At 41.6% G+C, this 25,740-nt stretch overlaps 1 protein-coding gene across 2 annotated transcripts; it reads right to left on the reverse strand.

The window, feature by feature from the left end:
- Positions 1 to 1,383: 1,383 nt before the first annotated feature.
- LOC147881487 (uncharacterized) lies at positions 1,384 to 16,344 on the reverse strand. Of its 2 annotated transcripts, XM_087369748.1 has the most exons (4): positions 15,972 to 16,344; positions 15,593 to 15,749; positions 2,223 to 2,318; positions 1,384 to 2,103 (listed from the first exon to the last, which is right to left on the reverse strand). In XM_087369748.1, the coding sequence occupies exons 2-4, from the start codon at positions 15,718 to 15,720 to the stop codon at positions 1,587 to 1,589; spliced, it is 741 nt and encodes a 246-aa protein (XP_087225874.1). In that variant the 5' UTR covers positions 15,721 to 15,749; positions 15,972 to 16,344; the 3' UTR covers positions 1,384 to 1,586. The 2 variants fall into 2 exon arrangements, with proteins under 2 accessions (XP_087225874.1, XP_087225875.1); XM_087369749.1 differs by lacking the exons at positions 15,593 to 15,749; positions 15,972 to 16,344 and adding an exon at positions 12,230 to 12,322.
- Positions 16,345 to 25,740: the final 9,396 nt, after the last annotated feature.

Genomic DNA, 25,740 nt, shown 5'->3' on the forward strand with positions numbered 1-25,740 from the left:
AAGTGCTATGTGCTGAATTCAAAACGCTCTTCCATTATAGCTACTTGCCCAGATCTAGTTAATGTTATGCTTAAGCATAGACTTGGTTTCAGTAAGAAGGTGGAGATTCGACCAAGATAAGGGAGTCACATGGGCTCTAGCATAGAACCAAAGTCAAGCTAATAGAGGGCTACGAGTAAGAAAATGCTTCCAATTTAGACACTTTGCTTGGAGATAAAAGAGAAATCAGAAGGTGAGGATTGATACTTTTCATGCTTTCATGATAGATCAGAAGGTGAGGATTGATACTTGTCATACTTTCATGATAGATCGAATAGTATCTAAGAGTTAAGTGAAAGTCCATGCATGACAAAAGCAATAAGTCAGAGAAGCTGCCTTTAACCAAGATTCTAGTTTATCAGCAGGGAAATCGTAAAATGGTGTAATCCATTGATAGGCAACTACATAACCAAAATGGATCAAAAAGAAAGACACTCTTCCAGATTTTGGCAACATGGCCGTGGTTGCGGATAACATAATCACTAATCTAGACATTAAAGTTTAACATAACAAACATAGGAGGACAAAAAAGCAGGAATACATTTACATTCCAAATCATGTTCTGCCTGGGCAAGTTCAAAACCACCCGCATGCATACCACATTTCTATTGCATTTCGATTGAATTAACTCTGGTCCTACATAATTATTAAGACAAAATCTACACAAAAGAGGAGGGATGGTGGGTAGGGGACCTGAAAACAAATAAATTACTTAAGCATTGCTTTATTATAGCCAATGCTTGGAATGACATCATGTATCACAAAATGCCTGAAAACTAGGTTCAAAAAGGTTCTTAAGCTTTCAATACCATATACAACTCCAGCAATTAATCAACCACAAATGGTGCTTTACACCTATGTAAAGCCCTTTGCATATCTTTTAAGTGTGACCACATGACATACACCTCAAGCAGAATGCTTACTGGAAGTGTCCAACAGCAACCTATTGTCCAACAATTTTGGCCCTTAAACACAATGCCCAGCTGTCTTAAATAGCTCTGTTTCTGGCAATCAACAATGAACATGGCTGCTGTTCTGATATTTTGTTTCCACAAGCCAGACAGTTTATCACCATTCTAAACAACATAAAAGAAGATAATGAAAGGGTTTTTAAATACATGTATATATTATATACCTATAAAATTACAAATGTATCTAACCTGCTAGTACATCTAGCTCATATTTATGCCCAGAAACATACTACAAGATACAAACACTTCAGAAATTTAGAGAAAACATTCATTACTTCAACTCACAGAGGCTAAGACAGAAATAGTGCAAGCATTTTGTAGCCAATTCGAACATCCTAGAACTCTTTAAGGAATTTGGCAGTGTACCAACCCATTCTCATGCTAATAATATTTGAAACACCAACAACCGCCGTTGCTATAGAAGTTTTAAAAAATCAACCCTCTTATGGGTCCTTCACTAGGAACTATGACAAACAAAAGCATCCCCTGGAATCTTTACTAGGGCATGGGTATTAAAAGCCCAATGCTTATAGCAGTATCCTAAACCCCTGTGGACATCCTCAAAAAAGCAACCCTTTAAGAAAACCGCATTTCATCAAAAATCAAAGGATCAGAAGGGCATTCATAGGCCGTGTGTCCATGACCCCCGCAATTGTCACAGATAAAAGCACGCAAGCATTCTCTGGTACGGTGGCCAAACTGCTTGCAGTTTCTACAGAAGGGAGGTTCCATAAAGGGTGGCAGGGGAGCAAGGCGGCCTGCCAAGAACTGTGGACCACAGTCACGTGCCATGTGACCTACTTGATTGCAGATGTTACATACAGGACTATTCTTACAATCCCTAGCAAGATGCCCAGGCTTCCGGCAGTTGTTACAGGCTTTCTCATTCTTACAGTCTGCTGCAAGGTGGCCAGGCCTATGGCAGTTTTTACATAGCCTGGTATCACTTTCTTTTACAGTGCAATCCTTCGCAACATGACCAGGTTTGCTGCATAAACGACAGACTGCCTCATTTGGGCAAGCACTTGCATTATGACCAGGCTCCTTGCAATTCCAACAGATGGACTCGCGTGTACAAACTGCAGCAATGTGTCTGCAGGCAAGAATGGGCACATCTTTTTAAAAACAAGTATACAGGCTCCACAGAACAATAGATATTGAAAGAAACAATAAAACTATCCTGCATACGAAAGCATGTAGCTAGTATCTTACCCAGGAAGCCCGCAATTGTTGCACACAGATGCATTTGGACAATCTCGTGCAAAGTGCCCAGTCCGAAGGCAATTGTTGCAAACATCACCGGGAAGCCTGAGGAGAAGGCATTACATGAGTAGATAGAAGGATATTGTGAAAGTCTAACAAGCTACCAAAACAACCTGAACAACTAGCATGAACCTATCATTCCTGAAAACGTTGGAACTTTAATGTCACCATGTGGATATAAATACAAACAAAATTCCAACTCTATTGCAATATCTCAATGAGATACCAGCCAACCAATAACCAAAAACAAATATGCCATATTTATTGAAGGGACATATTGAATGCCTAGAAAACAAGCCATTATGCATGGCACATGCACATGCCCGCAGGCACATGCGTGCATGGGCATGGGGCAAGTGCATATGTGCTCATGTGAGTTATTTACATTTTGAAACATACACTCTGAGCATTTAGTCGTTTGTGTGAAGCTGCTTCTGGTTGCTCTGGTTTGTAAAACAAGTTGCTACACTTACGTGTTCCTACGAGAAAGGAACCCAGAAAACCAATCATTTCTCAATAGACCCAAGCTAGCTCCAAGGCCTTAAAGTTCGTTTTTGCTAGAACATCCTGTGCTAAGTTTGTGAAGAGTAACTTTGCCATCCTTATGAGCCTATATATATGTAGATGAATCCAGGAAAATGCCTAAACTCATCTCTAAAAGCACAACACAAGTGCAGTTTCATCTCATGATAGTCACTCATAAGGTTGAAACCATAAACTCCATCACGCATAGCAGAAACTAGCTAGTATGACATCCCCACCGACGTCATCAGCGCCCAACGGTGAGTGTAGACCATAGTATAAACATATGCTCTCACACATACAAATCCACAGACCCACACATACTTCAGCATCCATTTATACAAAGGTCTTTGTACAGAGTTTCTGTCGGCACTCCGGAGATTAAGGCAGACTCAGCAATGAGCATAATAGCCTATCAACAACGCATATAGCACAACACTCCAAGTTTTTCGGAGGCCGATGACAGTTCCATGGAGATCTTGCTACCTTTTCTCAGGAACCAAGATAAAGCAAGCTACCTGCTCTCAAGCACTCAGTTTAGTTGATACTGATATGTGACGATATCCTCCTCATAAAATAAGCTACGATCATTTTTTGCTAGCATCCTAACCAGACGTTAGGTGCAACAAGGCCGCACATTGGGAACGACCAACGTAAACAGACCCAATCTAAATTCTTCATTACCTCGCCAAGTGTTAGTCCAGATACAAATGGGCATTTGATTTTAAGACAACCTTTCTGGTCATCCTTCCAAGTGAGCTATAATTCAACTGCCTCTTCTCAGACATGACCTAAAAACCTGACATTTTCGCAACGCCCTTTGTGAGCTTAAAGTGTGTTCATATGTTGCATTGAAGTTGCAGCTCTCTTAGTACTCTGCATGGCTTCACTACCTTGCAGTCAAACATCTAGCATACACTAGGTTAAAGACATCGTCTAAAGACCCATAGTTTTCACAATATAACATATCAAATCTCGTGTGCATGTAAAAACTGACATTTTCGCAACACCCTTTGCCAGCTTAAATTGAGATAATATCTTGCACAGAAAATGTAGCTTTCTTAGGACTCTACATGGCTCAACTACCTTGCCTTCAAAAATTTAACATACACAGATTAAACACATCGTCTAAAGACCAATAGTTTCCACAATGTAACACATCCAAATATCGTGTGCATGTATTACAACAAGAATTCAATTTTTCTAGTAGAAGATTTCAAATTGAGCATTACTCATGTGGTATTAAATAATGAGTTAGCGTTTTTTTTTAACGTTTTATATAGGCCCATCATGTTTTGACATCCCTTTTAATTATGTTTAGGGTTTCATCGTGCCCCGTGCCCCCGCCCTAACCCCTCCAACCCCCCCCACCCTCGTCGCCCTCCCCTCACATTGCCCTCCCCCTACTTGGCCCGCCCACACCCATTGCCCTCCCCCATACCCCCATACCCCCCTCCCCCCACCCTTGCTACCACTCCACCCCTCCCCTTGCCCCGCCCCGTGCCCCTCCCTTCTCTCCCCCCTCCTTCACTATGTCCCCACTTTCCCCAACGTTGTGTGTAAGAGGTATGGCATAAGAGACGCATAATGTACAAGACTCTACAGACTCTTAAATTTTAGCGGCATAAGAGGCATTAGATTGTTTTATGTTTTTTATATTTACACGGGGAGGGGGACATAGAATTAAAAGATCTCAAGACATGTACATGAAAACAATGATTCAATGAACATGATGTTAATAACCACATTGATCAATCATCAAACTACATAGTGGAGCCTAGGCTCCAACAACCGAGATCCAAGCCAAACAGAAAACAATAAATGCTAAAGACATAATAATAAAGCTTAAATTGCATCATGCACATTGCATATCATCTATTATGTCCTCCCAAATAGGAATGCATGCATGTGCCATGAATCATGATGCTCAATCCTCATCATGGACTGCTCACTGGATCCTAATCATCATCAGTTTCATCCTCCTCCTCATCCTCATCATCGCCACCATCACTTGAAGAATGACTATCGGAGAATGAAGAAGACCCAGAGTCTCCCTCACTAACCGATTGTTGCCCTCATCATCAAATTCACACTCTCACTCTATACCACCTCTTCAAGAGCCTCCAATGCCTCTTCCTCCATGAACTCCTGTGGCACTAGAGCAAGAACAAGAAAATCAGAGAGGCAATCACGCCCACATCTATGGTCACATCCTATGCCTCGACCTAGTGGAACGTTACCAACAATGACAGGCGTGCTCATATGAGCACGAGTACAAGTCACATGCCTATCCACAATCTCCAGCTCCTTAATGAAGCTGGGCATATATCTCCTCCTACTCCAAATCAAGTTTAGAGCAAAACCATCATCTTCTGAGGGGGTGAGCTTGACACGATCTGGGTTTTACTTGCATGATTGCACATTACAAGTAATAGACTCAAGTAAGCATTAGTCATGCATGTAACTGATACAACTTACACCGTATTTTGAAATAGGCATTAGACCTTGCCACTTGGTCCTAGGTCATACGATATACATGCATTGGTTCCTCCAATCACCTTAACTTCTTTAAAAGCTTGAGGTTTGCCCTACAAACCACCAATCTCTGTAATTGTTGTGTGCTCAACTGGTTTCTGAACAAGTGAGTAAACATCTAGTTTCTCTCAAAAGCACTTGCAAAGCAATCCTATAGAAAAAATTACAATCACAAAGTCAGTTGTCGAGTAGAAAACAATAAATGCTAAAGACATAATAATAAAGTTTAAATTGCATCACGCACATTGCATATAATCTACTATGTCCTCTCAAATAGGAATGCATGCGTGTGCCATGAATCATTATGCTCAATCCTCATCATGGACTAGTCACTAGATCCTAATCATCATCGGTTTCATCCTCCTCCACATCATCATCATCCTCGCCACTATCATTTGAAGAATGACTATTGGACAATGAAGAAGACACAAAGTCCCCCTCACTAACTGTGTTTCCCTCATCGTCATACTCACACTCTCACTCTACCTCCTCTTCAAGAGCCTCCAATGCCTCCTCCTCTACAAACTCCTGTGGCACTGGCAAGGAAATCAAAGAGGCGATCACATCCACGTCTACAAGCACATCTTGTGTCTCAACCTAGTGGAACATTACCAACTGAAACGGTGACGTGTGTGCTCAAGTATGAGTCACCAGACACTCCAAATTCGGATTACTCCCTCATAGAACTTGAGAATGAGGCCATCTCTCAACGTCTGGCCTGGTGAGCCTGAAGTGATTATTCTGGAGATAGCGTCACAAGAGGTATTGAAAGCCTCCTATCATGTGCCCGGACCATATCTGATGTGTGCAACTCAAAGCGATTCTCGGTTTGAGTTGCAAGGGCACCGATGATTAGGGGGCTTCGATGCTTCGAACTAGGGTTTCCCGCTATTTCAGTCGTATTGGAATGAGCATATATAAGGAGCCTAGGTGTTTAGTTGTAGCACAAGTAGGAGCCAGCCTAGTTCCTCCTTCTCAATCTGATCCTGGTTCGCGTCACGGATGCGCCCTTACTTCCTAGTATAGTTGTTATGCTCAAGTCGAGGTAACATGACCTTGGAAGGATTAGGGGACATTTTCCTTTGGAGGACCGCCTTTTATATTGAGGCTAGTGTATGCATGTAGGAAGAGAAAATTGTTGAATCTAACATTCATGCTACGTAGAGGTTGGCTGGGTGTACAACTATGCACTATCGCCCGTGATGTGAGAATTGGGATAGAATCTATAGGTTTACAACTTCTACGCGTGTCATTTAATATCAAAGCGAAAAGGTCAAGGGAGTTGTGTTGGGCTTGCGTTGGTCGATCGTGTGGGTGCAAATTGCCAACAAATTCGTGTGAACTGGTAGTCTAGCAAGAAGAAATGTACACAAAGGTCTCAATGGTTCTTCATGTGTCACAAGATTGTATTCTAGCTGTAGAATTGTGCGAGAAAGGGAGCTGTCGAGGAGGATTTTGTTGTTGATCACATGCCCGTGGCGGTCTGGTAGCAGCTTGTAGTCTTGCAGATCGGCCTAGGTGGCGTCGACTATTTTGTATGGCATGACTGCAGGCAGAGGGCTACTGTGGCATCGATGGTTTGATCTATGGCGTCAGCAACAATGAAGGCACTTTTCTCGTGTGAATAAAACGAATCAGGGAAATATTGACAAGACCTCTGATATAGAGCCTCGGGTTGATGAAGGGATCTTTGGTGGTCGGAATTTTTACCTCGCGTGTGCAGCACTAAAGTTGATAATGCAAATGCGTTGAAAACCTTGGGCCTCCTTTCGGCCGAGTTCAATAAAACGCTTTGGATTAGAAAAGACCCGTAGTCAAGGAACGTCTAGGCCTTTAAGTTCTCCCACAGGAGATCTCGTTGGTGATCTCATTGGTGGTGAGCTGGTCATCAGGGTGAAAGGAAGCAAATGGGAAATTGTGTCGCTCAACTACCTAGTTGTCGTTTGCTCATCGCTCCATCACAGGGCTCGTTTAAAGAGGGCAAATCAACCAAAAGCCCCAAATTTTGTCTACAAGATTGCAAGCAGAATCCAAAAGCCCCAAATTTCTAGAGCAGATTCTGCAACCTGACTGCAATGCTTGCAACAAACAAGATGCCCCAAATATGCTTCCCAAAACTAAGCCAAACAATGGCTGTCTGCAAAAATGCACCTGCACAGGAAAACTTGTAAAGTAATCCTGCAAAGTGATCTAGCAAGAGAACCCTGCATATGTACGGAACTGACAGTACAGCAACCGTACGGATGTACGGACTCGTGCTGCGCCAACGGAACAATTGTACATACGATGTACGGACAGTTGCACAGAACCAAACGAGCGTTGTACGGACACGAGGAACAATGCAAGTACATAATTGGAAGATAACCACGGTGTTGGTTGCATGGCATGATCTACCTCTATCTGAAGCTACTTGGGAATCCATGTACCAGATGCGGAGAGCATTCCCAAATTTTATCATCGAGGACGCTGATACTTGAATAGGAAAGAAGGAATGTTATGCTCAAGTCGAGATAGGACCACCTTTTATATTATATTTCATTGTGCTTTAAATATGTGATCAAAGTAATCAATGTCAAGGTTCCTTGATGAGGGCAGTACATGCAGACTGGGTGGTTCTAAGGCTAAGAGCTTAGGTGCACCAAATATGTGTAAAAGCCAAGGAGAAAGTGTATTTAATGTACTCCAAGAGGGGTAAAATGGTGTGCCAAGAAAGGGCCTCAAAATGATTACATGTGGCAAGTAAAACCATCTAGGGAGCTGTGGGCTTTGGTGTATGCAAGTAGGAAGAGAAAATTGTTGAATCTAACGTTCATGCCATGCAGAGGTTGGCTGCGTGGTACAACTATGCACTATCGCCCGTGATGTGCGAATTGGGATAGGATCTACAGGTTTATAGCTTCTACGTGTGTCAATAGCCCAAGACCCAGCAACTTTCCAAGGCCCTCGGGCACCACCTGGTAGTATGGGACGCCAGGCTGGTTGGGAACTAGTTGTTGGGAGATGTGCCAACAGCTCACTCATGGCTCGGAGGGGACGTCTCAATTTCTGATCTCCTTTACTCTCGGATGTCGCAGTTGGGTGGTGAGCAAGCCTGCACCATTCTGGTTGTTTCTGTGGTAGTTTCTTTGTGTTTGTTTTGCAGGTCCGCATTTTCAGGAGCTCTAGGATCATGTCAGTTGGTATCAGAGCCAACCCCTAAAAGGGAAATTTCTGTAGAAAGCATCATTGGCCAAGTTGTTCTCCACGAATGCAAAAGAAATTGGCAATTTGCAGACTTCCTACAGCGCAATTGAATTTGTCTGTGTTCCCCCTTTCCTACCCCTCTCCTAGATTGCGATCACTCTTCTAGCTAAAACCAGAGCTTTACCAGTTTATGCATAGCATTCCAGAAACTGGAAACTGGATCCCTACAACAAGTGGCCCACGTTTTGGCAGGCTTGAATGAGATTTCCTAACGATTGCAAGCTGATGCACGCCTTTGCTACGATTCTTGGCTGATTTCAACTTTCTAGCTCATATTCCCTCACAATCAGGGTAACGTTGCACTAAATCCACCTCTTCTCAAAACGAAATATGCCCCTGACACTGCAGCTGTTCCCTGCTCTTTGGCCATATCTGGCTGAGCGTCAAAGCAAAATCTTTTAGCAGCTTTTAGGGAAATGCATCCTAAAACTTGTGCTTTCCAAAAGCAGTCAGCTTTTGGAAGAAAAGCAATGTTTTTGGTAAAAAGAAGTAGATTTTGAGGAAAGTGATGCTTTCTAAAAGCAGTTTAGCTTTTGGAGGAAAGCAGAGCTTTCCAAAAGCACAGCTTTAGGAAGCATTTTTTGAACAATTTCTAGAGACACAAGGCTAGGTCAACAATTATAAAACCCACCCCCTCCCTTGTCCATCGCTTCCATACTAGCATATGTTAATTGGCGCAGTAGCTAATTTGCAGGAATTTCCTATAGCTGGTCCAAATCACTCTCCCGGGATGAAATTCAGGGTATGACCATGGTATCGACCTGCCGAGAAGTGATGATAAAGGGTTATACGATGATTTGTTCACAAAGGTCGCTTTCCAAGACTTTTTTAAGCGAGGTTTGATGTGGCTGCCTTGCATATAACCAATTGGTTCAACAGATTAAAGCACTACAAAGTTCGGTCACCTTTCTCTTTTAGATCTGGCTTGTCTATAGTATCTGTAAGGTAGTATTTGTACAACCCTTAGCATCCATCTAAATAACTGCAGGTAGAAGAGAAGTATTAGTGCACTAGGGAAATAATGGAACCAGTTACAGCACTATATAACTTTCTTAACAGAAAGTTAAATATGACTCACTTACCATTTCATTTTTAAGTTACCTGTCTCCCTACCAACATCCTTTGGGTGAATACACCCATTGGGTATCTCTTTTCCAGACTCACCAATAGATAATGCAAGATACTACAATCCTTTGGACATAAACCTGCTGGCCCGGGAGCAACAGCTACAAGAAAGGGCATGTGGTATGGGATCCATGCTTGGACCTCGACGTGGCTAGCTCTCACTGGAACATCAACTAGGCCTATGATAGAGAGACACGCAACAGCAATCGCAGTAGCGGATTCTATGCAGCTCCTAAATGCTGCCCAAGGTGGCCTATGTGGCAACCCTAAAATCAATGCAACAGGTTGCTCACCACATGCCAGCCCCAACTCATCCCCCTTCTTCTCTACATGTGCTCTAAGTCAACCTCTCTCCTCCCCCTCATATGGGGGCTCATAGGTGGGAAGGTGACCACTATAATCCAACACCCCTTCTCACCGACCCACTGCAGGCTAACACCCAGTCGTTGATGTAGATGCTCCATCAGCTCCTTGGAAAGAGCTCTCTTGAACCTCTTAGACACAATAAAACAATAAATTTTATTTTAAAAATTACAAATAAAAATAGGAAGTTAAAAATTTTAAAAAAAATAACTTAGTGAGCAAAGATACGTTTATGTTCTCATTAGTATCGCATAAGCTGCCATCTCGGTTTTGAAAGAGTCCGAAATCTCTTGGGTAAACTCAAGCTTCAAAAGCCCAACTCAACAACCAAAAATTTGATAGCAAAAAGAAACAAACAAACCAAAAAGTAAGAATAAGAACTGTGAAGAGAAAGAGAGAGGGAGACACACACACACACAGATTAGGGTCGATTTTATGTGACGCTCCATATTTTTTGTATAAATTTCTTTTTAGTTTTATTAGTAGTAGTTATTTGTGAAATTTATTTTCATGTCAATTTTGAGTTTTGAAAATGCTAATAAGTGATTTGCGATTTAACAAATCCAATATATATATATATATGCATGGGAGTTGTATCGAGAGTTTGCGGGTTTAAAGGAGGGTCCAGCTTTGCGGATTCTAAAGGAGAACTTGGAAAAATGTGATTGATTTAAAAAGAACTAAAGTTATTGCTAGAATGGTATGGGAATGAAGCAAATTGGTCGTGAAGGGCAAGAAACGCAGGATAAAGTGGAAAAGCCAGCTAAAAAGGGAGAAAAGCGGGTCACGCCTGTCTTGGATAAAAGGTTAAAACAGCAGCCACTATTTCAACCATAACTTTTGATTCCAAACTCGGATTGAGGAGCTCTTTTTTTAATTTTAAAGCTGAGATTGCGATCTACAACTTTACAGAAATGGTCGAGATCAAATTCGATGATCTATTAAGTCGAAAACTCAGAATACGCAGAAGCAGCAAGGCAGCATATTTCAGAAGCTCCGAGATTGAGAGTGAGAGTAAGAGTGAGAGTAAGATTCTTCTTTCATCTATGATTGTATCATCTTGAGTGAGAGTGAGATTCATTGCAACATCTTGGTGTGAGTGAGAGTGAGAAATCTAATGCGAGTGAGAGAGAGAGTGAGAATAGCTCGGGGGTGGTCGGGCGGTTCGAGCTCCATACATGGAGTATTGTGACTCTAGGATTAATTGTAAAGGATTTTGATTCAACAGAAAGTCTCCTTCTATTGTATTTCAATTTTCTCCTTCTCTCTATAGATTCAATCTTGATTTCAAGGTTCGGTGCGTCTCAAACAAAACCTAACCCCACAAAAAGGAAGAAGACGAAGAAAGTAATGCTAACACAAGGGAACAAAGATAAACCAACGTACAATGAAACAACAACGCAAACACAAAGAAAAAATTATTATCATCATATTTTAATTAATTCAAAAGATAATAAATAATAAAATGAGGGAATGGGAGGAAAAACATAATAAACAAATTTGTGTATGTATGTATGTAACAAAACTAAACTAAACCAAACAAGCACCTAAAAGTAGATGAACTCAAAAAATAGAACTAAGAACTAAAATAGAACACCCCATATTAATGTTAAAACAAGTGTAACCTTAATATTGCACAGAACCTTCAAATGATTGTACTTTGCCAAATTCAATAATGCAACACCAAACCACATCTCATCTCTGCACCCTCTCTCCTTGCCTCCTCCTAAACCTGAGCAATGCTCCCCTCTCCTCCATTTCTATTCCACAAATTGCTGAAGGGCCACCTTGTGACCAAGACCATGGAGATGCAGTTACATCTTGTTCAGACAGCCACTTGAAATCAATCTACTAAAGTCTCCGATAAATAAATTAGCCCTGAAAACTCAGCTTGCTGCTGCTTGCCATTACACCAAGCCAGGTACCTCCCGAAAGTACCATCATCTTCAACGTCCCTATGTAACTATGTAAGCAGAGCACCTCCATCTCTGCCGAGACTTGTCCCCACGTACCAAGACTAGCAACACCTACCACCCTCATATATGCACCACCCTTAGATGACTACCATGCACACATCACTCCTGGGTCTACAAACTTTATCTTAGTGAGAATTAAGAGTCATTACCAAGAAAATTTCTTATGTTGACAAGAACAGTTCTTATAGTTACCACATTGGCAGAGCCATGTCACATTCCGTTGTCTTTGATTGGTTCTCCTTCTACGCTTGATCAGCCCTCTTCTTCTTGAAATACTTAGCAATATGTCCAAAGCATCTCTTTTTCTTTTTCTTCTTGCTTCCCCACCTAAAGAGTCTCCCATCATCCTTTGACCAACCCTGGGACTTACCTTTGCCAAGCTTTCTCTTGACCATATAGGCCTTCTCATCACCTTCATTCCCATCGAACAGCTTCATTCCTAAGGCAGCAGCAGACACAAATCCTCGAATGTGATTGGCTTTTATCATTCTCACACAGTAAGCTGAACAGCGATTTTACTCAGTAGACAAAATAGTGAACCATGTGCAAATTGTCACCATCGGGTTTCTGCTATGGTGACGAACCTTTGCTGGATCAGAACTCCAGCTCCTTGTATCTCACAAGGAGAGGCTTAACTAGGCTAGGATACGCAGGAAGTAGACAGCCAGTAGCTGTAAGATGTAGGTAGAGCAGAGAGGAACTGAAATTGAGGGGAGAATTGCTTTTAGAGAGGTGAGGGAGAGGCCCCTTGGGTCTTTCTAGACCACGGGGGCTGCTCCTGAACAGCCCCCTGCAGCATCTGCTTCTCCAAAAGCGGGCATACAGCCATCACAAACAAATAGAAGAAGGATCCCTCTCCCCCCTCGTGTCCAAAAAATAATAACAATACAAAATCTCTAATTGGGCAGGCCTAATGTCCCCTGGTGGTGCTCACAGGCAGACGCTGCCCTAATCAGTAAATTTCAATACTCCTCTTAGTGCTTGGCTGTGGGCCTCTACCCACCATAGTTAGGGGAAACGGAAACAAGGAAACCGGAAACGGAAACGTTTCGGGATTTCTGGGAGGGCTGAAACGGGGAAACACCACGTCAGCAAGGGGTTTTTAGAAGGGGTTTTTAGAAAAAGGGGTTTTGAGATGAGAACACACACATTTAGATTGATACAGCCTACAGCCTACCAGTAACTTAAAATATAGTGCATAATACTTACCACAATGTCACTCAAAAGTTAGAACTTATACTTACCACAATGTCACTTAGAAGTTAGAACTTAGAACAAGTTACAAATTAGAACTTAGAAGTTAACTTAGAAGGCTGAAAGAGAGGGCTCAAAGAGGGGGCTGAAGGAGGGTTGAAAGAGGGCTGAAGGAGTGGAGTTAGAACTTTGAAGGAGGGCTGAAGGGGAGTAGATGATGATGGAGGGCTGAAGCAACCTGCAGGAAAGATAGGTGAATGGGGCTCAAGGAGGGCTGGAAAACCTTGAGGATGGAGAGAGTATGAGGCTGAAGGAGTGGAAGGAGTGAAGCATTGCACAAGAGGCCAAAATTGAAATCAAAACGACCAAAATCAAACTCGCAGTGGATTTTCGTGGCATTTGGAGACCCTAGACGCTTTGTTGTTTGAAACGGGCTGTTTCTGTGCCTTCAAACGCGTTTCAGGCTGGCTGAAACGTTTCAGCCAGCCGTTTCCAGGTCCTGAAACATTTCAGATCCTGAAATGCATTTCAGGATCCAAGCTTCCCTGAAACGGCGTTTCAGTCCTGGCTGGGCTCTGAAACGCATTTCAGCGTAACTGTGCTACCCACACACTGAAGAGAATACAGCCGCTCCCAAGAAACTGCCTTCATGAGAAGGCCAGCTACACTCTTTTTCTGTTGACCAGCAAACAAGCTCCACCACGTTGCCCTCAATCAGCTTCCGGATGTAGTGACAGTCCACCTCAACATGCTTCGTGAAATCATGGAACATTGGACTTCCATTACTCTAAAGAAGATCCTCAACATACTAGGTGGGGCATTGGTCCTATCTGATGAGAGAAGTAGTAACTCAACTTTTTGCAAATGAAAAACAATGTTGAAGTGCCACAAAAAACAGAGATGAGGCACCAACAAACAAAATCAACCAAATCCTTGCACAATTTTATTCAAGAACATGATGCCTTCCACAACAGCCAGAGTATCTAAGTATCAGCAGTTATGAAATGGCCAAAAGATGCAAATTTGAATCCTACACTAATTTAGGACCCTCATAACAACCAAGAATCTATGCGCAATAACGTTTGTAATAATCTATGAGCAATAACATTTCTCATAATCTACATTTAGATGAACGGAAACATGCCCAACAAGTCATCGAAAAGCAAAACACACAGTGCAGTTTGTAACCCTAGATCGAGGGGGTTAATGATTGTTTATACTTGGAGTCTCCAAAGTCAACTCATTTTTAAACCCCATGTTCTAAAGTGTGTTTTTTTAAGGCGAACTTCAGAAAATTTGGTGCTCGTTTGGGTTTGGGACAAAAAGCTGGGCAATCATGGTGTTCAGATTTTTTTGAAAAATCAATGTTGATCACCAAGAACAACCAAACTTTGACAGCCTATGTCTTTTCATTGACAAATCCAAATCGGGTCATGTAGCATATCAAATCAAATGGCAAGACATGATTTAGATAATTAACATGTTTGTTGCAACATTTTATGAAGTAATGGCCGATTTTCTCCACCACATTTAGAGCATGGTCGCCCATTTTAGGCTATCATTTCTCAAGGGTAAGGATGGTAGGATGGCCCACTCAGGTGCTCCTTTTTCACGAGGGGTCTCCGATTTAAAAAAACACTGCTTCTAAGTAACTATAGGATAGTTTGAAACTCTTGCAACATTTAGTGATCTAACCTGCTGGTATCCATCCTGAATCTTAGTAAAGACGCACATGGCCAGCATTCAAAATGCATCAAATGACAACCAAGGTAAACAATCTGCTCACAAAAAGAGAGAGTTCCTAAACTGCTTAGGGCTAACAAATTTGGAGCAACCTCAAGACCCTTAACATCTCTAGTCCACCAATGCGTTGAGGGCCCATCAGCAGCCCAGTGTGACTCATTGCACGGCTGCAATAAAGAAACGTTTCCATTTAGGACCAGTAGCCGCAATAGCAGTTTTCATTGAGGATCAGTTGCCGCCATAGCAGCAATAATCTAATAATTTAAGGAAAAGGCTAGTAATAGACAGTTGGCAGATCATTTTAGGGCTAAAAGTAGAGAATTGTCAAGCTCGTAGCTCGTGGCAAGCAGGTTGGTAGATGCTTTAGAGGGCTAACCAAACTTGGCAGGCTGGTTTTACAGTGCATGTCCACCAAAAAGAGGCAGATTGGCGAAATCAAAAAGCACATTTTTTCATGTTCCCATGGCTAGTTCACGGAACTGATTACAAATTCTACTGTATGAGCAGAGCATAGCTTTGATAGAGATTTCCTATTGGTGCAGGCAATAGGAGCTGTCAGAAAGTTGATGGTGGTAAAGTATTACAACACACAGCAGTCGATACGATGCAGGATATTACCTGGGTGTACGCCGGGATCTTCCACGAGCTGGACCCCTGAAACCACCGGGTCGGCGTAAAGACCGTCTTTCCACGACCCCACCTGGACCGCGGCGTTCCTTCCGGGGACCGAGGTTGTCAATACCCATGGTGACGTCTGAGATTGCAATTTAGACACCTGCAGCAGCTCCAGAATTCTCTCTTTTACATAGATACATGCAGAAGCTCATTTGGATCAATGGAAAAAATATGTAAATGTCACAACTGTACAATTGGGTCCAGGCCAGAAGCAGCGACTGTGAGCGGCAGCAGGAATTAGATTATTAATTGTGTAATGCTCGATTTCTTCCGGGAGGAACAACAAAAGAGTTAAGATAAGCTGTCCACAAAAAGCCTTGACCTGTGTGTGTATATTATGGTCCCTGGGGGATGTGGGAAGTAGCTGAGGTTGGGAATGAAGGTGGGTGATGGTCGCGTCCTGCCACAGCTGCAGCTAATGACCACCTCAAGAAAACACCAGGCTTTGACGGTTAGAGAGCTTTTGACTGCGGAAGGCCTCCTTATGTGAACACACTTTATCCCTTCTACCACTCTATGGTCAGAGCTTCTTTTGCCCCAAGCAAGGAAACTTGCCAAACTGTATAAGAATCTTCGATACAAGCAACTACACAGCAGCCTGACAGCCAAACATTACATCCGAGCGAAAACGAAGGCAGCCCAAACAACAATGTAGGGACTTAAGATGCCCTCAATGTTTGAACTCGTATTCAACCCTTATTTGGCATATCCCTTCTTCCAATTTCTACAATCTTAAGCACATATCACAACCCAATGAAAGTTACCCTCACGTTCGTTGTGAATAAATTTCCAAATCCATTTCGACCGAATAGCTATGACTATGTAATATTTCAAACAACATGTAAGAAATATGCCTCTCTTCTCCATATTGGGTACCCACAAATGGCTTGGCTTTCATTGCACTCCATGAAACTCATGCTTCAGTGCAAGAAACTCTAGTGATTGAGAGCGAGGTAAATAGAGCAAGCACGGGCTCAAGAATAGGGGTATTTTCAATACATTCTTGCTTGCACATGCTACGTTAGATTTATGACGAGTGACCCCCAAGCATTTAAAATTTTATATTTTTTTACATAATTGTTACCCCTCTTCCGCATGTTGCATTAGCAAACTCAGAAAATGTCATCCTTGGTGATACTCGTTCCCATTGGGACCGGTAGTTAGGAGGTTACTCGTTAACTGTACTCAGGGCCAAGTAATTGAGGCGAATCAATTATTATAGTTTTATGGCTCCGATGGAAGACGGATCTTTGAGCCATATCTTACTAAATGCAGCCTAGGTGGAGGGGTGGCACATGGAGGAGCCATGCCACCTTACATTTTATAATATTACTATCATGGATTATGTACAACACACCTTATGGGTCCTCTTACATGGAAGGGTGGCACATGGTCATGCCCTGCCACCTCAACCTTGGGCCCTATGCACACCATGTTTTATTATACTATTGCCACATATACAAACACACATACATATTAATGCCTTTTTCCTTAGACAATTTTATCCATAACAGTACATATACCTTTTGGTGAGAAATCTAGTTTTCCATAGGTTATGGATTATTCTTATAGGAGCTAGCTACATAGGAAATAATTCACATGTAAGAATGCTTGTTTTTTAAGGTCCTGTTTGCATTTCCTTTGCAATTGAAGTCCAAGTTTTATTTATGTTTGTACAAAATGTGTTAATGTTATTGTATCTTATGTTCATTCCTATATCTTTATGTGGGAACTCAATCGACACAATGTCTTCACCATTGTATGTAGACATGATTATGAAAATTCCATCTGCTCCATTGACTAGGCCATTTTATTGGTTTATATTTTCGGACCATAATGCAATTAATATGCCTTCTCTTATTTCCATGATTGTTCACAATCCATCTATTATTTTTTTAAGGATCTTGTGATAATTTGGAGCTATGGCATGTTGTTTCACTAAAGTGGTCTATTTGCTCTTGAAATATAATTCTTATGATATTCTCATTCTTGTTTGTTCATTTGTGAGTTGTGTGGTAGAGGTATGGGAATGTATGGTCTTGTAATACTTCATGTAAATAGTTATTTTTAATGTAATCTATTTGCTATTATGTATGAGTACATTTTTTGAGTAATGTTAATCCTTTTATGAAGTCATTATTTTCTTCTCTCATTGCTATTTTTTGTTCATAGCGTTTTATTTTAGTTAGATGATATGTGTTAAGCGTGCACTCCAAGGTGTCCTCCATTGTTTTAAACACCCATGAGTCCTTACAAGTTTTGCTTGATAGAAGTCACCATAATTTATGAAATCAACAATGATTTATTTTCAAGAAAAGCATATGTGTCAAGTTTCTCTCTTGATCAGGATGTGAGCATTAACCCAATGTCATATTCTTCTTTGTCTTAATAGTTGTCATTGTTTAAATTCTCAATATTGGCATTACTTTGTAGTAATTTAACCCAATATCATAATCTTCTTTATCTTAATAATTGTCATTGTTTAAATTCTTAGTAATGTCATTGCTTTTTAGTAATTTACTATGATTAAAGTTATATAAGCTTCTATTTTATGTTATGTTGGATTCTCTTGCAACGTATGCCATTTTTTATAAGGTGAAGCACAATGCAGATGGTTCTGTGAACAGATACAAGGCAAGATTAGTTGTCAAGGGGTATGCACAGTCATATGGCATTGATTATGAAGAAACATTCAGTCTGGTTGCAAGGATGGCAATCGTAAGAGCAGTCATTGCTATGGCTGCATCAAAGGGATGCTCTTTACATCAGATGGATGTAAAGAATACTTTCTTGCATGTTGATTTGCAAGAAGAGGTCTATATGGAGCAGCCACCAGGTTATGTTCATGCTGTTCATCCTAAGTTTGTTTGCAGGTTGAAGAAAGCCTTGTATGGCTTGAAGCAAGCACCCAGAGCATGGTCTAACAAGATAGGACAGTATCTTGTCACTATTGGCTTTTAGATTTTCGAGGCAGATTTCTCACTTTATGTGAGAAAAACAGAGAAAGGCATTATGCTGCTTGTCATTTATGTTGATGATTTGATCATCACAGGTGATAGTGATGAAGATATCCTTCATGTGAAAATGCTATTGAAGCAGAAGTTTGAGATGAAGGATTTGGGAGAGCTGTGTTACTCCTTGGGCATTGAGGTGATTAGATCCACAAGTGGGATATGGCTCTTGCAGAGGCAGTATCGATTGGACATGCTATCCAAATATGGGATGACAGGCTGTAAGCCTATTTCAGTTCCTTTGGAGCAGAATGTGAAGCTGAGCGCAGATGCAGGTGAGCTTCTACAAGACCCCACTCTGTACAGGCGCATAGTAGGAAGTTTGATTTATATGACTATTACCAGGCCAGATTTGAGCTATGTTGTTGGGTTGGTAAGTCAGTTTATGCAGGCTCCAAGGAAATCGCATTTGGATGCGGCTAGACGCATACTGAGGTATGTGAAGTCCACATTGCAGTATGGACTATTTTATGAGACTGGGGTTCAGATACAGTTGCATGGATACACTGATGCTAATTGGGCTGGTAGTGTTTCTGATAAACGATCTACCAATGGATATGTGTTCTCTTTTGGGAGTGTTGCAGTCACTTGGAGCAGCAAGAAACAGCCTACAATTGCCTTGTCGAGCATAGAGGCTGAGTACAGGGGTACAGTAATGGCTGCATGTGAGTGGCTGCATGTGAGGTAGCTTGGTTGCATAAGCTACTTTATGATATGCATCAGTCTACAGATGGGCCAATTGTCATTTATTGTGACAACATGAGCAGTATACACTTGGCAAATAACCCAGTCTATCATGCTAGAACAAAGCACATTGAGGTGCATTATCACTATGTGTGAGAGAAGGTTCTAGTAGGTTTTATTGATCTAGTTTATGTCAGCACAGAGGATCAGGTAGCTGACATATTCACGAAGGCATTGGGTGCAAAGAAGCTGCGCAAGTTCAGAGACCTGCTTGGTGTGCAGGAATTGGGATTGAGCTCAAGGGGGAGTGTTGAGATATCGAGCTCCACTCGTGATATGCCAAGGTGACCGTTGTGCATTTATGTCACCGACTTGTTAAGCTGTACATGCGGTTGGTACATCGCTCATGAATAATAGCTGGATGACAGCTATCTTTATGTACTCTAGTTAGTGGCTCAGTTAGTATGCCACCTTAGTTAGCTGAGTTTGGTTTGAGACCCACATATAGGTTTCACCTATTCTTTTATACTAAGAGAGTTCTTTTGGCTTTCACAACTAAGAAGAGGAAAACTGTTTTCAGCCTCCACCTTTGTGTATATTCCCCCATTGTGTATGTGAGAAAGCCGCAAGTGAGACTCCTTCCTTCTCTCGCACTCTCTTCACAGTTAGTAGAGGTATTCTACTGGGACATATTATCCCACAACAAGGCATAGAGATTGACCCTAACAAGGTCTCAGCAATCCAGAATGCTAAACCTCCAAAAAATGTCAAGCAACTACAGAGATTCGTTGGCCAAATAAAATGGCACTGCAGATTTCTAAGAGACCTTGCTGATATTTGTTATCCTCCACTAAACTCACAAGGGATACTAAACCATTCATCTGGGACACTCCTCAAGAACAAGCTTTCAACATTCTAAAGAATATACTGATGGTTGCTCCTGTATTATAGCCTCCTGATTGGCCTCTTCCTTTTGAAGTCTTTGTGGATGCATCAGATTCAGTAGTGGGAGCAGTCCTCATGCAACAAGAATCACCTAAGTGGTTCAGACCCATATATTATGCAAGTAGAATCCTAACAAAGCATGAAAAGAACTATGCAACAACAGAAAGAGAAGCGCTTGGTATGGTGTATGCTTTGAATAAATTTAGACATTATCTTTTGGCTAACAAAGTACATTTTCATGTTGAGCACCAGGCTTTAATTTACTTGGTCAACAAACAGCATCTAACAGGAAGATTAGCAAGATGGATGATATTGTTGTAAGAGTTTGACTACACAATTGTCCATAGACTAGGGAAACAGCATGCAATTGCAGATTATCTGAGCAGGCTACAGTCAGGAGAGCCTCCGACAGGTATACCAGATGAACTTCCTGATGCAAATTTGTTCATGGTAAGAATTGATGAGTAGCTAAATTGGTATGACAAAATGTTATTTTTCCTCTCACTGATGGACTAATCCGAGAAACAATGAATCAAGATCAAAGAAAGAAGTAAGTGTTGCAAAGTACACCTTTTCTTATCATTGCTGGAGTGTTGTGCAGAAGGGGCATTGATTAGGTTAGCAGGAGGTCACTTTTCAAGAGATATTACAGGCAAAAAAATCTTGCAGGCTAGATTATGGTGGCCCACAGTGTTAAAGGATGCCCACAATTATGTAAAATCATGCCTACCTTGCCAAAGAGATGATAAACCAATGGATAGTGACAAGATGCCACACCAACCCATCCTTCCATTGGGTCCATTTCAAAAGTGGGGATTGGACTTTATTGGACCAATCAAGCCTCCAGCAAAATATTCAAGTAATCAATATATACTTGGTGCTACTGATTATTGCACAAAATGGGTAGAGGCTGTTGCACTCAAAACATGTAAAGCTAGAACAGTTGCACATTTTTTCTCTACCATAATATTGTTACCAGATTTGGTGTTCCAATTGAGATTGTATCTGATAGAGGGACCCATTTCATAAACAAAACAGTCAGAAAGATAACAAAAATGCACATGATGTTGCACAAAAAGTCTATAGCATATTACCCACAAGCCAATGGTTTGGCTAAGAGTACAAACAAGTTAATGAAAAAGGTTTACAGAAGAACCATTGCTGATCATCCAGAGGATTGGGATCAACATTTAGACTCGGTACTTTGGGCACTAAGGACAGCACACAAGGTAGCCACGGGATTGACACCTTTCAGGCTAGTGTATGGATGTGAGGCAGTAGTACCCATGGAATTTATTGTAGGAAGTCTCAGAGTAGCAATTGACAACAAACTTTTCCCAGAAGACTCCATCAATGCAAGATTAGAGCAACTTTTACAATTGGATGAGGATAGATTGACAAGCTCTCACACAGTTGACATTATTCAAAGAAGAAGAGCAGCATGGATAAATAGAAACATAAGGTTTAAGCTTTTCAAAAACAGAGATTTAATGTTGATGTTCAACACCAAACTGGGAAAAATGCCAGGAAAATTCAAACTCAGATATGATAGTCCATTCAGGGTAATTGAGGCATATGAACAAGAGACATTTCTTCTCTCAGATCTCCATGGTAATACATTTCACAAACTAGTAAATGGCTTCAGACTGAAACCATAGATTGAAGATCATACAACAGAGGCAAAAATAAAAACAGTTTCTTTGCATGATTTTGTATATACAACAATATATTTTCTCTGTTTCAACATTTCAGGTTACCACAGTACCAAGCATCTCCAAAGTACAAACTATATGTATATCACATAGACAAGGACATGCAGAAGAAAGTCACAAGGATTCAAGAGATTACAACTGTTCAGTCCATAGAAAATCAATGAAGAACTATCTGTAGTAGCAAATGAAGAAAATAATGCAATATCAAAAATATTTTACACACCGATTGATGGAAGAAATCAAGAGCAACAACTAAAGAGCACTATGCAAAGCAGCAGCAACATAGATTACTACCAAAGCAGCAGCAACAACAGACATCTCTCCACCACCCTGACAAAACAGCTCCAACATCAAGTGGCAGCCCGCCTAGCAGGACACTCAAACCAACTACAAAGCAACAAACTATCTAATCAAGTAATTTTATGTTATCTTGGCAAACAAGGGGTTAATTATAATGTCATCACAGGAGAGCTGGAGCATACAAAAAAGCCATATTTGATCAAAGCAGCAGTCTGATAGGAGTTCGACTCCCTGGACAACGCAGTGCATCCAACCTGCCTCCAACGTGGACAAGCGCAGTCCGACAACACAGTCGGCCCAGTTGGATATATCCGACTCGCGTCCTCCAACGCTCCACCACAATCTATCCGACCAAGTCCGATTGACCCTAAGGCCACGTGTCATGTATGATTGACACATACAAGGTCTAACTCGCATTCGCTCCTCTTCTAACTAAAGGTGTGCACACTACCAAGCATCCAACTTTGCCCTGACTCTAGTAAGTCAACCATCTGAACCCCCGACTATCGCCCGTCGACTATCCACTGCCAAGGGAATTTTGTCCCATTCAATGCACAATTCGAGAGATTCATCGTACTCTTGCCTCAAAATGTGAGCATACGACCTCACCACCCACACTATGTGGATGATTCCCCACTTTGATGCGAAGCTCTAGCCTCGACGTGACCAATCATGGAAATTACACATGACACCGATGCAATCCTCACAAGGACTCTAATAATCCGACGATGGGAGCTCAATGCAACTCTCCCCCAATCACCAACTCTGACTGCCAGTCGACAACAAGCAAGCTCAAAACAAAGATCAACCAAAAAATGCCAGTCCCAGCAAGCTCCATGCCACACGAACTGGTACATATGGCACCGAAACGTGAATAGACCCACAACCTCGATCTCTTCTCAGCCTCAACAACCATCCCTCGACCTCCTCATCTCTACCGCCCTCCTCGACTCGGACATGGCTCCCAGGAAGAAGCCAATGACCCCCGCATGAAAGAGCCCATGCCAGAGCCCTGCTGTATAGAAAGCCGTCATGGCGGAAGCAAACGAAGAGATAGAGATTGACTATGAGACACCACAACCAGCACTAAAGAAGCAGTTAATTACAGGTACCTTCCTCGGATTCAAAGTATCTCTAGACGTGTAGAAGAACCAAAAATGGCTAAAAAAGATCGGCTTGCTCTCGGCTTGCTACACATGCGACACTGCCTTGGGCCGCTTGGAAATCATCACCCGATGCTCTCAAATAGTACAAGTATTTCCAAAAAATGGGAGGTCAGTTGACAGATACATTGATGGTTACCCTCGAAGTCGTCACTGAAGTTTTTCAATTACCATTGATAAGGGAGGAGGTAACATATCAAAAGGATATTAATCAAGAGATGCAGCAAGAGTTCGGTCCGCTTGAGATGGCCAAAAGGTATTTTTTTGTCAGTAATGTACAAGACTACGAGAGAAAGCAGCAATCAATCTGGTATTTGGAGAGAATGCAATTGTTATTCAAAACCAATACAATGAGCCACGACTCATATGCCTTGCTCAGAGCAGCCGAAAAGGGGACCAGAATCAGTTGGGCTCATATCCTGCATTCAAGGGTCATGAGCAAAATTGTAAAAAAGGAACTAACGTTAACAAATGCACACTCGAAGATTTTGCCAATCAGTAGCACAAAGTTCGACTGAGAAGCCTCATGTGATTATCCAATATAGGGAGCAAAGGATAAAAATGTGGCACATCCAAGATACAAAGCAAGAGAGCAGGCATAGCCCGGATCCGCCGATAAAAGATGCCTTGGTACAAGATTTGGAGGCAGCCAACTATTCACATGAAGAGAGCATGCAAGCGGTGTATGGAACATCACTATAGCAGAATCATTATGGGATACTCCCATTGCCAAAGAAGCAGAGCTCCTAAGCAAATCAGAGAAGTCAGAAACAAGGAAGATTAAGCTAAATCCAAAAGCAAACATAGTAGCAAAACAGTAAAAGCAAGCTTTTTGCAATTGCTACACACCCATATGCAGCATTTGCATTAGCTGCTTACACATACGAGGCTATGGCACATGAGCTAAAGGGTCTCAGGGCAAGAGTGAAGGCGGGAACTAAAAGACAACTACCATTTGTGCAAAAAATTTTCATACTAGGAGAAGAACCTGCTGACACCTCAAAAACTTCTACTATACATGCAGAAGAGGTTAATCAGTATGCCCAGGTAGAAACAAGGATGCCTAAATTATTTGCAAATGCTGATGCTATGAGTAGCCCAACTCAATCATGGTGTGCTAGTCCACCTAACACAATAGAAGCAGTAGAATATACAGCAGATGCAGAGAAGCGTGACAAAAAGGAAGACCAGCCCACAGCTGACCCTATTGTCAGTGAAAGTACAAAAATTGACTTGGCAGTGACAGTTTCAAGCTTGACCTAAAGGATTATTTCTAGGAAAGGGTTTGAGTCTCCAACTTTTTGAGAAAAAGTCTCTCCATCGGAAGTGCCAGGTGTTGAAGACAGTCTCCACCTATGTGGCCAATAACCCAAGGTCAGCATACATTAGGATAAGTCAGCCCCATGGCACAAGGCAGTTACTAAGTATGTAGTGGATACCACTTTTTGTAACTAATAAGTAGTGGGCTAATGCAATAATATGATGTTTTGTAACAAGGGCTGTTATCAAAAGATATAACTGACTGTAGACTTATAACAATCGGAATGGATCTAGACAGCTATAAAAGTCCTATAACAACCCATTTTGAGGTTGTCGTCGTTTATCTCTACTGAAGCATAATACAACATATCCATTTTGCAAATTCACGAGTTCTCTACTATTCTTTCATTGTTTAGTTCAGTTTACATGCAATTCGACTCCTATCAGCTCTTGTCCAACTCCTTGCACCTGTTGCATTTGAGTTGACGTGTGATCTATGTTTTCATTTATTGAATGCACTCTAAACACTCCTTCAAAAATGCCTCAAATTCATGAGACATATACTCTCCCCCTCGATTTGTGCAAAGTGTCTGCACCTTGAGTCTTGTCTCATTCTCAACCATAGCCACAAAGTGCTTGAAATGCATAAACACCTCTGATTTTGCCTTGAGACCATAGACCCAAGTGTAGTTGGGGAAGTTATCTATGAATGTAACAAAATAAAGATAACCCCCAAAAGCAAGTGTCCCCATGGGACCATAGACATCACTGTGAATAAGCTGTAATTTTCGTGTAGCTTTCACTGCACCATCCTTCTTGAAAGGAAGTCTATGCATCTTGCCAAGGATGCAACCTTCACATGCATGAGGAGGAGGCGACTCCAAAGGAGGCAATGCATCAACCATATCATGCCTTTGAAGTGTCATTAAGCTACCATAGCTCATGTGCCCATACCTAGCATGCCATAACTCCACATTCTGCATCGCAGCAGTGGGAGTGCTAACTGATAATGCAAG

This window comes from Dipteris shenzhenensis, chromosome 31 (genome assembly GCF_047967505.1).
Source record: "Dipteris shenzhenensis isolate YYH24624 ecotype China chromosome 31, Dip_SZ_1.0, whole genome shotgun sequence".
NCBI lineage: Eukaryota > Viridiplantae > Streptophyta > Polypodiopsida > Gleicheniales > Dipteridaceae > Dipteris > Dipteris shenzhenensis.

Coding starts and splice junctions, on each gene's coding strand:
- LOC147881487 (XM_087369748.1), bottom strand. CDS start 15,720: ATGGGTATTGACAACCTCGGTCCCCGGAAGGAACGCCGCGGTCCAGGT. Junction 2,319..15,592: donor AGATCCCGGCGTACACCCAG/GTAATATCCTGC, acceptor CCTTCTCCTCAG/GCTTCCCGGTGATGTTTGCA. Junction 2,104..2,222: donor AACAATTGCGGGCTTCCTGG/GTAAGATACTAG, acceptor TCTTGCCTGCAG/ACACATTGCTGCAGTTTGTA.